Source organism: Leopardus geoffroyi, chromosome B1, assembly GCF_018350155.1.
Source record: "Leopardus geoffroyi isolate Oge1 chromosome B1, O.geoffroyi_Oge1_pat1.0, whole genome shotgun sequence".
Taxonomy (NCBI): domain Eukaryota; kingdom Metazoa; phylum Chordata; class Mammalia; order Carnivora; family Felidae; genus Leopardus; species Leopardus geoffroyi.
In genome coordinates, this window is record NC_059327.1 from 78678419 (window position 1) to 78691290 (window position 12872).

General features: G+C 47.2%; 1 protein-coding gene across 2 annotated transcripts in view; it reads left to right on the plus strand.

The window, feature by feature from the left end:
• The first annotated feature begins 4062 nt into the window (after nt 1-4062).
• Nucleotides 4063-12872, plus strand: part of NR3C2 (nuclear receptor subfamily 3 group C member 2) — a 351781-nt gene continuing 342971 nt past the window's right edge. For both annotated transcript variants that reach the window (XM_045466119.1, XM_045466126.1), the window contains exons 1-2: nt 4063-4319; nt 9774-11532. In XM_045466119.1, the coding sequence (XP_045322075.1) occupies nt 9776-11532 (1757 nt within the window). In that variant the 5' untranslated portion in view covers nt 4063-4319; nt 9774-9775. The remainder of the gene's footprint in view (nt 4320-9773; nt 11533-12872) is intronic.

The following is a 12872-nucleotide window of genomic DNA, read 5'->3' on the forward strand; positions in this document are numbered from 1 at the left end:
TAATGTCAATTTTGAAAATATGTTATTATTATCTTGATTTCACTTAAAACATAACACCTTAAGAACTTCACATTCCCTATAAATAAGGAAACTGAGGCAAAAAAGGTTTTATTAGAGGCCAAAATGCCACCTTCAACTATCTAACAACTGAGCAGTGCCAACACTGCGTGGGTGATGGACGCAGAGGGAAGCTAGATTTTCGGACAGTGGGAATGTGTTTGAAGAAAGGCAGTGATTGTTTTAACAGGGCAACTCCGTGTTTAACACGGTTTTGTGTGGGAAGAGATTAGCAACTTTCACAGCTATTTAGGAAAGAAAAAGGGAAAGAACCCAGAAAAGGGCGGGGGTGGGGGCGGGCGGGTAGGGTGGTGGTCAAGAGATCCTTTAGGAAGAGTGTTAAACCGGGAAGGGGGTGTGCAGGGTCAGTTCGCGGGATTTAAATCGTAAAGGACAAGAAGCAAGGAAGCCTGTAAGTGGTAGTGACAGTCACAATGCACCCCTATCCCCCCCCTCCCAAATTTTCCACCAAAGGTAAGTGTAACGGTGCAGTGGAAGAGTCTGTGACTGAACGTGTATCTCACACACGTGAATGCACGTGAACACGCACACACACAAACACACACAAGCGCACACGTATCCCCTGATTGGGGGGGTGGGGATCTGTGTGGCAGAGAGTGACGGATGTGGGACTTTGGGCAGGCTACGAAGCCTGGAGGCGGCAGACTGCTCCTCAGGGCAGAGGGAGTGGGAGAATCCCGGGACCCCGGGCCACAGCTTCATTCTCTGCCCCCTGCCCTGCGTCAGCCTACCCCGCTGCTTCTCCCCCCTTTCACTTTCGCGTCTGCGTAGGTGTCTGCCCCGGCTGGCGCGAGGGCTCGGGGGCGCGCGGGGCGGCGCGGGGGCGCGCAGCGCTCTGCGAGCGGAGGGGGAGGGGTCCTGGCGCTGGGCCCCTTACTCAGCTCGCTCCGCGGAGCCACAGACGGCCGTGTGTCAGCCGCTGTCAGAGCTAGGGGACCGGTCACGGCCGCCGCTCCTCACCACTCTCCCCACACGCCCCCACGCGCAGACACCGGGTCCTTACCCGGCGTCCCTCCCCCCCCCCCTCACGGTGGGGGTGGGGCAAAGGCGCCGCGAGCCCTGGAGAGGGGGAGAGGAGCAGCTTCACTGGGTGGGCGGCGAGGGAGCAGGAAAAGAAACTTTTCACTCCCGCCCCCCGCGCGTGGTCCCCAGGCCGCGCCGCCCCCCGCGGGTGGGGACTGCACCTGAGGGCAGGGCGGGAGCTCAGGCCCAGACTTTGGGGGGCCGTGGGAAGTGGTGGAGGGAGGGTTACGTGCCTGGGGGGGGTACCGTTTTCCCTCCGCCTCCGTGCGGCCAGGGGCCAGGGTGAGAGGGCAGCCAGCCACTGGCGCCCCCATCCCGATTTCCCACCAGCCGGTGGCTGGACGCTTTGCAGCCTCCTCCCGCCGCTGAGGGTGTGACCCGGGGAGGGGGCCGCGGCGCCGCGGGCTCCCCCTGCGGCCGCCCCCTCACATACACACAGACACACTCTCTCCGCCGCCGGAGCTGTCACCGGCCACCCCAGGCCCGAAGAGGGGGCGCGGAGAGCCGCGCTGCGGGGCACAGGCGCGGAATCATCCCGCTGTACTTCCCGGCTTCCAGGGCCGCCGCCGTCAACGCCTGGGAGACCAACAGCCCCAGGAGAGGGGCCGGCTGGAGGCCGGGCCGCCGCTGCTGGGGGCGGGCAGGCGCCCGCGTCCCCTTCTGCGCGATTTGGCGCCGCCGCCTCGCCTCCTCCTGCGGGGTAACAACACTACTGGTCTATTGCTCTACCCACCGTCAGTAGGGCGACTGCCGGGATTATCTTCTTCTCCATCCTTACCGCCGATCTGCTAATATTGGACTTGCTGGTGGCGGCGGCAGCGGCGGCGGCGGGAGTCTCGCTGTCCTCACCCCCACCCCCCCGCCCCGCGCCCCAGCTTCCCCACCATGTCCTAGAAAAGGTGAGTGCAGCGACAGTCACTTTGCGCTGACAGCGGCGGGAGGGGGCCCGGGGAGCTCAGAGGCGGCTCTGGGAAAGGCAGGGTCCGCGTGGAGGGCGCGGGTGGGCGAACCGAGGCGGGCTGCAGGCAGGAGACCAGGTGCCCGCCGGGCCGCCTCCGAGCAGGGGTGCTGGGCGGCGGGCAAGGGATCGCGGCGGCTGACCCTGCACGGTTCTAACCTAGATTTTACAAGAAGCTGAGATCCAGGGCAAGACCGGCCCTCCGTAAGGGAGGTAAAAACTTAGTAAAAGACACACGTCCATTGCTTTAATAATGAATAATTTGTCAACGCGGGCTGCGCCGCCGCCTCCTCGCTTGCCCCGGCGCTTGGTCCGGGACTCCCTTCGTTCCTGCTCGCCGCCCGCGCTCGGCCCGGGTGCGATCGATGCCAGACTGCTCGCTTGGTCAGGAGAGTGCGCGTGACGGCGGGCCCCGCGGGAAAGTTGGGACACTTGGCGGGGACTCCCGGCTGCGGGGTCCCGGGGGCCTCTCGGCCGCTCTGCGCAGGGGACTGCTGAGCACCGAGTCGTCCCCGCCGCCAGGGAGTTCCCTACCTGCAGCGGCGGAGAGTTCGAGTCTTCCAGCGTTCGAGGTCTGGAATCCCGAAGCTTAATTATTGTAAAGAGAGGAGGGGCCTTTGGGTACAGCCAGGGTGAACCTCCCCCGCCCTCCGACTTTGGCGGGTGCAAGACAAGGGTGAGGCTGGAGGCTGCACAGCTGCCGCCACCAGGCTGCGGGTCGCCGAGGGCCGGGGGACCAGATTTAGGTGTGTACGTCACTGGTGCTGACTCCCGGCCAGCCGGGAGCCTAAAACCGAGAGTCAGACGCGGAGCTTCAAAGTCCTTAGAAATCAAAGTTAAGAAGCCCATCCTTTTGCTTAGTAACTAAAGCGTTCGGGTGGGCGAGAGGAGAGTCAAGGTGGGGGTGGTTGGAGGGAAACCGAAATTTCTTCTTGCAGACACTCGATCCTTAGAAAACTGTTTGATTCCATACTCCTCATGTATGTTTCTCCCAATTATGTGCAACCCCTCCCACCCATTATAAAGAAGTGGATACCTTTGATGGTAAGCTTTCTTTCAAATTGAGCTAGTGGAAAAATCCAATACTAAACTAATAAATGCACCAACAAAATCATAAAGGAGACCAGCAGCTTTTGACCTGGCACTTTTTTTTTTTTTTTTTTTTTTTTTTGGTGGGTGGGGGTGGGAGAGAGGCTGCGTTTAAAGGGCTTTGGCTGCACTGAAATCACCCACTTTTCCCGCACGGTTAAAACAAGGAAATTCAAATCGAGTGGGAACGTGATCCTTTTGCTCGCTGGCAGCGACGCTGCGGCTGCTCCGCTGAGAGGTAACTCGCAAGACCGAGAAAAGGGGCGGGGAGAGGAACCTCGGGGGTCGGGTAAAGCCCACTAGGAGTCCTCCCCTGCGCGTGGACGCTGTGGGCGGTGCCTGGGCCAGGACTGCCGCTCACCTGGCGCTGCAGGTGGAGAGCATGAGGGAACAACACCTTGACTGGATCTCGGGAAAACCGACTTCTTCCGCGTCACCACACTTTTCACGTCTTTCCAGATAGCCTGAGGTCGGCCAGGAGGAGAGTCAGGTGGGAGCGAGCAAGTTTGGGGCAGTGGAGCGAGAGGGGCTGGGGTCAGAGTGTGGATGGTGCCCAGTGTCCAGTGTCGTAGCTGCTGCCTGGCACCCCAAGCACCCGCCGTGGCTGCGGCTTTAAGGGAGCTGCCGAGTCTAGGCTGTGTCGCAGCAACTTTGTATCAGTCATGTCGCCCTCCTGGTGACTGACAGCCACAATTGTCCAATGAGAAGCCCGCCTGACCTGTGCAGCGTGGAGCCTTGCTTCCCTCCGGGCCAATGGGAAGGGCTCAGGGGGGCGGGATAGCAACCTGAACTTTATCTGGACATGTGACCACCCCGGCCCTGGAGCTGGCCCACTCCCCCTCCGGGCTTTCGCCCGCCCTCTCTCCCTCTTTCCCTTCCCACTTCGCCCGCCCTGGCCCTGGCCCTGGCCCTGCCCCCTCCTCTCCGCCTCTCCGCGCCCGGGGTGTCATTGGGCCGGGGAGACGCAAGCCAACTTCAGGCTGCTCGGAGGAAGCCCGTGCAGTCACCTGGGTGCAAGAGCGTTGCTGCCTCGGGCTCTCTCGCTGCAGGGAGAGCGGCACTCGCTGGCCTGGATGTGGTTGGATTTAGGGGGGCTCCGCAGCAGGGGTGTCGTGGCGTTGGCGAGCGCTGCAACAGGTAGACGCCGAGAGACGGACCCCGGCCGAGGCAGGTGTGTAGGGGTGCGCCGTGGGGCGCCGCTTGCCGGACTCGGCTTGCGGCCGCCGCACGGGAGCGTGCACTTTGCAGGGAGAAGTGGCTGCGTAATCCGGAGGCACAGTCTGTATGGTGCTGTGTGCTTGTTGTTTTGTTTTGGTTTTCCACTTTTTCCCCCCTTTGGCCGCCAGAGGACTATTTTGGGAAAGTTTGGCCACTTTGGATAAATGCCCTCTAACGAGCAGCTTTCAACTGCCTTTGGCAGTGGGAGGTCTACCACCCTTCCCTTTCCCCAAGGATGAATTTCGGATCGTTTTCTTTTTACAATTTTTAAAGGACGTTTGAATAATATTTCTTTCCTCTATCAATTGCGGAAGCACCCAGATCTTAGCTGGAGGTGTAGCGGATAAGGGCAGTTGAAGGAGATACAGAATCCTGATGGAGCCTGTATGAAGGGGGCTCTGGAAATTCGTGCATTTACCGTCCCCTAGTATTATAAAACTCTTGGGAGAGGCAAATGCTTTCTGTGGCATCAGTTGCAATTGTAAAGGCAGGGGAGAAGGGATGAAGCTTCTTTTGATGTCATCCGTACCCTACTACTGAATTTAGGTGCATGGCTTTTCCTACTGAATTTTAAAAGACCAGGTTTGAATCATAATGATTTAGGGTACCATCAGTTTTAACTATTTATTATAACCTAGAAGTTAGGAAAACTTTTGTTTGATAGCAGACAAGTTTTGGAAACCGCCGAATTCCTAATACACTAATTTGCTTTTTAACATTTGTATTGCCATTTCTCTAGGTGCTGTTATTGATGGTATTTACATAGTAATGATAACAGCGTTCCCCATCTGTGAAGTTCTGTGAAGTTTTAATTTTATGTTTGAGTTTAGGGCACACTGTCGCTGAAATGCCTGAGGATAGAAGTTTAAAAAAAATAATCTAAAGGAGAGCTTTTTCCTTTAAGGGAGAAATAGTGTGGCTTGGGGATTTTAGAAAGATCAGGTGGCTGAGTGAATTAGGTGAGTGAATAGAAATCAGGTGTGCTCAGTTCTAACTGGTTCTCCAGCACTCTTAGGTGACCTTGGGCAGGTTTCTATCATTTACCTCCTCTATAAAGAGGGGAACATCATAATAGTTCCGTAGTGGGGGTGACATAAAAGTAGTTAAGAATGGCAAACTTTTACAACGATGCAACCAGTGAAAATTGTGACTTTAAGATTCTGTCTTTAAGGTGCCATATTATAGTGAAATAACTATAGAAAATGGTATGTTTTAAGTGGGACTAGGTTGGGGGGGATATTAAAAGTGAAAGTTTTCAGATAAAATATAAATTGGCAAGAATCTTTGTTAATATTCCTGAAAACTATTTCCTTATGGAAAAGAACAATTTAACACAGACTGTAAAACATAAAATTTTAAAGTCAGATTTTTCCTTTGCAGAAATAGTGTTTAGTAGCATATGCATAGCTTAAGGTAGAACTTCTATCAGTGCTTTTTCTTTTGTGAAATTTCCTTTATGTTTTGGGGGGAGGTCATTTGCATGAAAATTAAAGGATCTTTCCGGTTCTTGTCTTTGTCCCAAGAGCGCCTCTGTTATAGTTTCCGATGTAAGGGAGACAAGTCTGATTCTATATAAGCTAGATGTGTATACCAGTGTCTGCTTCATCTTATACTTCAGTAACAAAAACTTTTCCTTTACCCTCTGGTTATTAAGTTCTATGAGGCTCATATTCATCAACTAAAATTATCATTATTTACTAGTACGTTCAGGTTAACTGAAATTCTGATCAAGCCATGGTTATTGTGCCAATTCCAGAAAGACAACCTAGGTTTCTTGGACAACATAGGAAATAAATGCTTAACCTAATCTATTTTTTTTTTTTCAGAGAAGACTGATTAAAATAATAAGGGGAACTCAGTATAAAATATTTTAATAATCCTAAATTTTTAAAAAACTCTGATCTTGAAAAATGTTTGCAGTAGAAGCCATGCAGATGCTAGATGTCCTCTAGTCTTGTGCCTTACTGTTGCCAATCTTTATTTCCTTTGTTGAGAAGTGCATTAAGTTGGTAGATGAATACGGTACCTTAAATAGAACTAATTTAGATTTCAGTAAAGCCTTTTGCAAATTCTTTAACGATAACCCTGTCAATAACGTGGTGAAATGCAGGCTGTTTTATGTTATTATTAAGGGTTCAAGGCTAGCCAAACAGGACTTGAAAAGTTGTGATCAGCTGCATGTTAGCTGATAAGGTGCTTCCTTGTAGAGTGCCTTAAGATTGTACTTGCCTGCTATCTCCCATGTCGATTCTCTTCAAATCTTCATATAGCCTCACAAGTCTTAGATTTGGCTCCTGCTTTAAGGCAGTATGATGAAAGACATCCCTTAGAATATTAGTAGGTGTTGTGAAAAAAGGGGGCAGTGGCCAAATTATTTAGAGGACGTTGGATTAGAAAGGAAACAGGTTTCTGTACTGGAAAACTTCTCAGGAGTTTAGCAGGCAGATTTACAGTGTGAAACTTCAAAAAAGCAGTAAGTGATCACCCTTTCCAAAAAAACGTTTGGAGGATGGATTTTGGAGAGGGATCTGGAGCTGGGGATTCTCCTTTCAGACTCAGGGTAGATAGGCCTGTTGCTTGGATTGGGGGGCGGGGGTGTGGGGGGGTGCAGATGAATAATGCAGCTAGGTGGAAGGTGGGGAGGCTGGAGCCTTTGGAGGCCTTTGGCAAAGGTGCCTAGGCAAGGGTAACCTGCAGTCACTAGGGTATAGGGTGGTGCAGTTCACCAAGACAAGAATGTGGATTTAGGGACAGGGTTCCAGGAAAGGGGCGTGATACACAGAAGATGTTCAGTTTTGTTTTGTTTTTTTTTTTTAAGTTTATTTTTATGTATTTATTTTGGGAGAGAGAGAGTGCACATGAGCTAGTGGGAGAGGGGCAGAGAGAGAGAGGGAATCCCAAGCAGGCTCCTCACTATCAGTACAGAGCCCTATATGGGATTCAAATTCCTGAACCATGAGATCATGACCTGAGTCAAAATCGGATGCTTAACCAGCTGAGCCACCCAGGCACCCCAAGATGTTCAGTTTTGAACATGAATAGACGTGTTTCTTGTGGTGTTTAATGTATTTGGACCTAAAACATCTATACCTTAGATATGCATCCATTCAAGTTTGGTATGGGGTGGACAGGATATTCTTAGGTGGAAGTAGAAACACAGAATACTTGTAGTTTTCAACTTATGTCTATTTTTTTTTCAACTTGTCTTTCATCCATACTAAATTTTTTGGCTGGAGTTACCAGATAAACAACTATTGTAATTTGTCATTTTCCCCTGTTTTGTGATTGACTTGTGATTAAGAACTTATAGAATGTTCTTTAAAAAGTAGGTTATATACCGGAGTTTAATCATCACAAATTGAGTATCGATTATATTATAATGAAAGATTTTTTATTTGTACTAGGTATCTGCTTAGGATGCAGTGGTGAAATTGACAGTTTTTGCCTCTTAACTTCAAATCAAGTGTAGAATACAAAGAAGTAAGAGGTATTTATGGTACTCAGACAATTTAGGCATTAAATGTCATAATACAGCTTTGTGATGTCTATTGCCAATTTATTTAGTAGAGCCATTCTCTTATTTTTCTCTGTTAATTAACATAAGTTCTGTGGCCTGAGGACTTCCTGGTCTCTTTTTCAGGAGAAGCTAGGGAGGATGGAGGTAGTGCATGGCCGTGGGGGTGGGGGTGGGGCGGGGAAGGATGAGAGGGCCTAAAGTAATGTTGGTGTACAGATCTGCAGAAACTGCACTGGACTTTTATTTGGGTCATGGATTGTTTACAGACCTGAAAGGATTTGAAAAATGTATACATAATGACTTCAGCAGTTTTGTATATTAAAATGTACAAATGAAATTTGTACTGAGAATGAGTTAATTTTCTTTAAAATATGTTTGTTGAGAGTGGTGGGTCTCAAAGCGAGGAGTGAATATTGCCCCCCCACCCCGCCAATGGCCAAGGGGCATTTGGCAATGTGAAGACATTTTTGGTTGTCACAGCTGGGGATGGGGAGTGCTACTGGAGTCTAGTGCGTAGGTGTCAGAGATATTGCTAAACATCTTACAGTGCAGAAGGACAGACCTTCACACAAAGAATCATCAGGCCCCAAATGTCGGTAGTGCCGAGGTCGAGATACCTTGCTGTAGAGACACCTGGGATTACATTTCAGCCCTGCCATATAGCTGTGTGGCCAGAGCCTCGGTTTCCCCAATGTATCATTTGGATAATAGTTTTACTGACCTTATAGGGTTATTAGGGTAAATAAGAGGCTTATAATGTTGCATTGAATTATATAATGCATAGAATTATGTAAATATAGCCTATTATAATATTGTCTATGAAATAAATTTATATAGAGAGTCAGCGAATATGATTGTATATCTGAGGAAAAAAAAAAAAAAACAACCTTTGGGCTCCCTGAGGATGAGGACTATACCTGTTTTGTTTATCACTATAGATTCAGTGACTCTTTATAGGCCTAGGATGTAGCACGCACTTGGTAAATATTTGTTGAATGAATGAACACATAAATTGTCAGGACTCAGACTTCCTCCATTTGCTCTTGAAAATAAAACTGTCTTTGCTAGAAGTCTTTATAGCAGAGGTACCACTAAGTAAGGATGCATGTTGAAGTCCCTGTCAGTATTGAAATACAGAGAATCTGGTGGTGACATTCCCAGCTTCTCATACTGCCTGTCTGAACTATGGACCACCTTAGTTAATCAGGATATATGAATCTTTTCTTTTCAGAACTGATACGGGATTATCTTCATCACTAACACATTTTAAGAAAATCTTATTTCTTTTAAAAAAATCTTAAATTATTTTTCCTGCGATAATTCACTTGATAACTTTAATTTTATATTGAGAAATGGTAACATTGATTGCATTTCCATATGGTTTTTAATAAAACCATGTAGATCTGGAAAGCAGCTTCCATATGCTGCAAGACTCCAAACGTTTTGGAGTCAGAAGATTTAGTTTTAAACCCATATTCATCACTTGTTATGTCTTTGACTTTGGGCAAATAACCCATATGACTGAGCTCTCAGTTTCCTCCTTGTCTGCCTCATCAGTCCCCAGGATTACTCTGAATATTACGTGAGTTGACGTTTGTGAACGTTCTTTGCAAATTCTAAAACATGTATTATAGCAAATATGTTACTTTTACTTACATGCAAAATAATTTTGTATGCTTGCTGCTCATATTCTGGCCTCTGGACAAGTTATAGTCAGTACTCTGTTATAGCACCCCAAAAAGGTAATAATTTTAATATAACTAGAAGTACCGTTTATAGTAAGTAGAATATGTATTTATAGTTTAATAAATGCAACTTTAGAATGTCTTCTAGGGTGATATGGCTATAAATGACTCTAATTCGATTTTTTAATATAAATTTATTTGTTAGCTATGGAGACCAAAGGCTACCACAGTCTCCCTGAAGGTCTAGATATGGAAAGACGGTGGGGTCAAGTTTCTCAGGCTGTGGAACATTCTTCCCTGGGACCTACAGAGAGGACCGATGAGAATAACTACATGGAGATTGTCAACGTAAGCTGTGTTTCCGGTGCTATTCCAAACAACAGTACTCAAGGAAGCAGCAAAGAAAAACACGAACTACTCCCTTGCCTTCAGCAAGACAATAATCGGTCGGGGATTTTAACATCTGATATTAAAACTGAGCTGGAGTCCAAGGAACTTGCAGCAACTGTAGCTGAGTCCATGGGTTTATACATGGATTCCGTAAGAGATGCTGACTACACCTATGATCAGCAGAACCAACAAGGAAGCATGAGTCCAGCGAAGATTTATCAAAATGTTGAACAGCTGGTGAAATTTTATAAAGAAAATGGCCATCATCCTTCCACCCTAGGTGGTGTGAACAGGCCCTTGAGATCCTTCCTGTCTGACTCTGGGAGCTCTGTGAATGGTGGGGTCATGCGTGCCATCGTTAAAAGCCCTATCGTGTGTCATGAGAAGAGTCCATCCGTTTGCAGCCCCCTGAGCATGGCCTCTTCAGCTTGCAGCCCTGCAGGAATCAGCTCTGTGTCCTCCACGTCTGCCAGCTTTGGCAGCTTCACAGTGCACAGCCCTATCACCCAGGGGACTCCGTTGACATGCTCCCCTAATGTTGAAAACCGAGGCTCCAGGTCGCACAGCCCGGCACACGCCAGTAATGTGGGCTCTCCTCTATCAAGTCCATTAAGTAGCATGAAATCCCCAATATCCAGCCCTCCGAGTCATTGCAGTGTAAAATCTCCGGTCTCCAGTCCTACTAACGTCACTCTGCGATCCTCTGTGTCTAGCCCTGCAAACGTCAACAACTCAAGGTGCTCTGTTTCCAGCCCTTCCAACACAAACAACAGATCCACGCTTTCCAGTCCAACTGCTAGTACTGTGGGATCTATCTGTAGCCCTGTAAACAATGCCTTCAGCTACACTGCCTCTGGCACCCCTGCTGGATCCAGTGCAGCCCGGGATGTGGTTCCTAGTCCAGACACCCATGAGAAAGGTGCTCACGAGGTCCCCTTTCCTAAGAGTGAGGAAGTAGACAGTACCATCTCCAATGGTGTCACTGGCCAGCTTAACATTGTACAGTACATAAAACCGGAGCCAGATGGGGCTTTTAGCAGCTCATGCCTAGGAGGAAATAGCAAAATAAATTCTGACTCCCCTTTCTCGGTACCAATAAAACAAGAATCAACCAAGCATTCGTGTTCAGGCACCGCTTTTAAAGGGAATCCAACAGTGAACCCATTTCCATTCATGGATGGTTCATATTTTTCCTTTATGGATGATAAAGACTATTATTCTCTATCAGGAATTTTAGGACCACCTGTGCCCGGCTTTGATGGTAACTGTGAAGGCAGCGGATTCCCAATGGGGATTAAACAGGAACCAGATGATGGGAGCTATTACCCAGAGGCCAGCATCCCTTCATCCGCTATTGTTGGTGTGAATTCAGGTGGACAGTCCTTTCACTACAGGATTGGTGCTCAAGGTACAATATCTTTATCACGAACAGCTAGAGACCAATCTTTCCAACATATGAGTTCCTTTCCTCCTGTTAATACTTTAGTGGAGTCATGGAAGTCACATGGTGACCTGTCGTCTAGAAGAAGTGATGGGTATCCAGTTCTAGAATACATTCCAGAAAACGTATCCAGGTAAGTTGGCTTTTCCTCCTTTTTTGAAAATCATGGCTTTATAAAATGTTGAAAAAGTATTTACAGTTGGTAATTTTAAACACATTTCAGTTTACCGTTTTATGTTTGCTTTCAGGATGGTCATTGAGTGCTCCCCTCTTTCCTTGCTAGTATAATGTTACTGCTTTTTTGAAATAGAGGAAAAAAAAAACCTCTTAAAATCTTTTAGGAAATACTGGTGTTGATTTTCAAGGAGGGAGCCTATATGGGTGTCCCCTCCCCCGCTTCTACATTGCCTATTTTAGGTGTTTGGGAAAGGCTTGTTTTGTACTGCCTGATACTGTATTTACTTTAGCAGACTAGCGCTAGACTGTTTCTTTAGCTGTATACCGGTTCACTAGAATTGTTTTAAATTCGTTTCTTTGTGGTTTTAGTCTTTTTCCTTAGCTTTTTTTTTTTTAAATTCATCTCTTCATTGGTTGTGAAATATGAAATTGAACCCCAAATCTGTTACCCACAAGCTCTGCACCCTCTTGGTCCTTTTCTAGGTAGGTTAATTGTATGTAAGTTATGGTTTTCAATACAAATAAATCATTTCCTTGACTGTGAGGGCTTTTAAAGACTCAGCACATCTAAAATTACTAAGTGGACAGTCTTGTTTTCTTACTCATATTGGAAGTAAAATATGTCACAGCAGTTTTGAATTGGTAGATTTACAACTTTTATGATCTGCAAGAGGACATGCATTACTTACTGTAAAATATCTCTTGACTTTCCTTTTTGCAGATGGCATATTGTGTATGTTTAGAAAAAAACAAGAGGTTTTTGGTATGACTGTAAAGGGTGGTTCTAAGTTATATAGTGAATACTTGTATTGAACTTTGCTTCAGTACTGTTTTTATTACATGGTTGTGATAAATGATCCCTTTATTGAACATATAAAAAACAGATTTCCTAGATGTAGTTCATTCCTTTGGCATTTAGAAATACACAGATATTTTCCCTAAAAACTTATGTAATGGGAGATATGTTCATCCCATTAGCAACAGAGGGCTTACATGTATTTCTGTATCTTTCTTCTTCTGTTATGCCTTCCTTATGAGCCAAAAGCTAAAACTTTAATTGGTGCACTCCTTTCCTTGTCATTGATGCACACCTTGCTCCTCTGGCCTTTATGGAAGCAAACATTCCATTTAAAGGATACGTTATAACAATTGTCCATAGCACGAACTGTCATACTGGGATCCTGCCTCTGTCTCTTAAATTCTAAACACTAATGCAACGTAGCCTAAGACAGCATGGCTTTCATCAGAAACAAACTCAGCATGTGGTCTACTGCTAGTGCTTTGTTTTACTTTCAG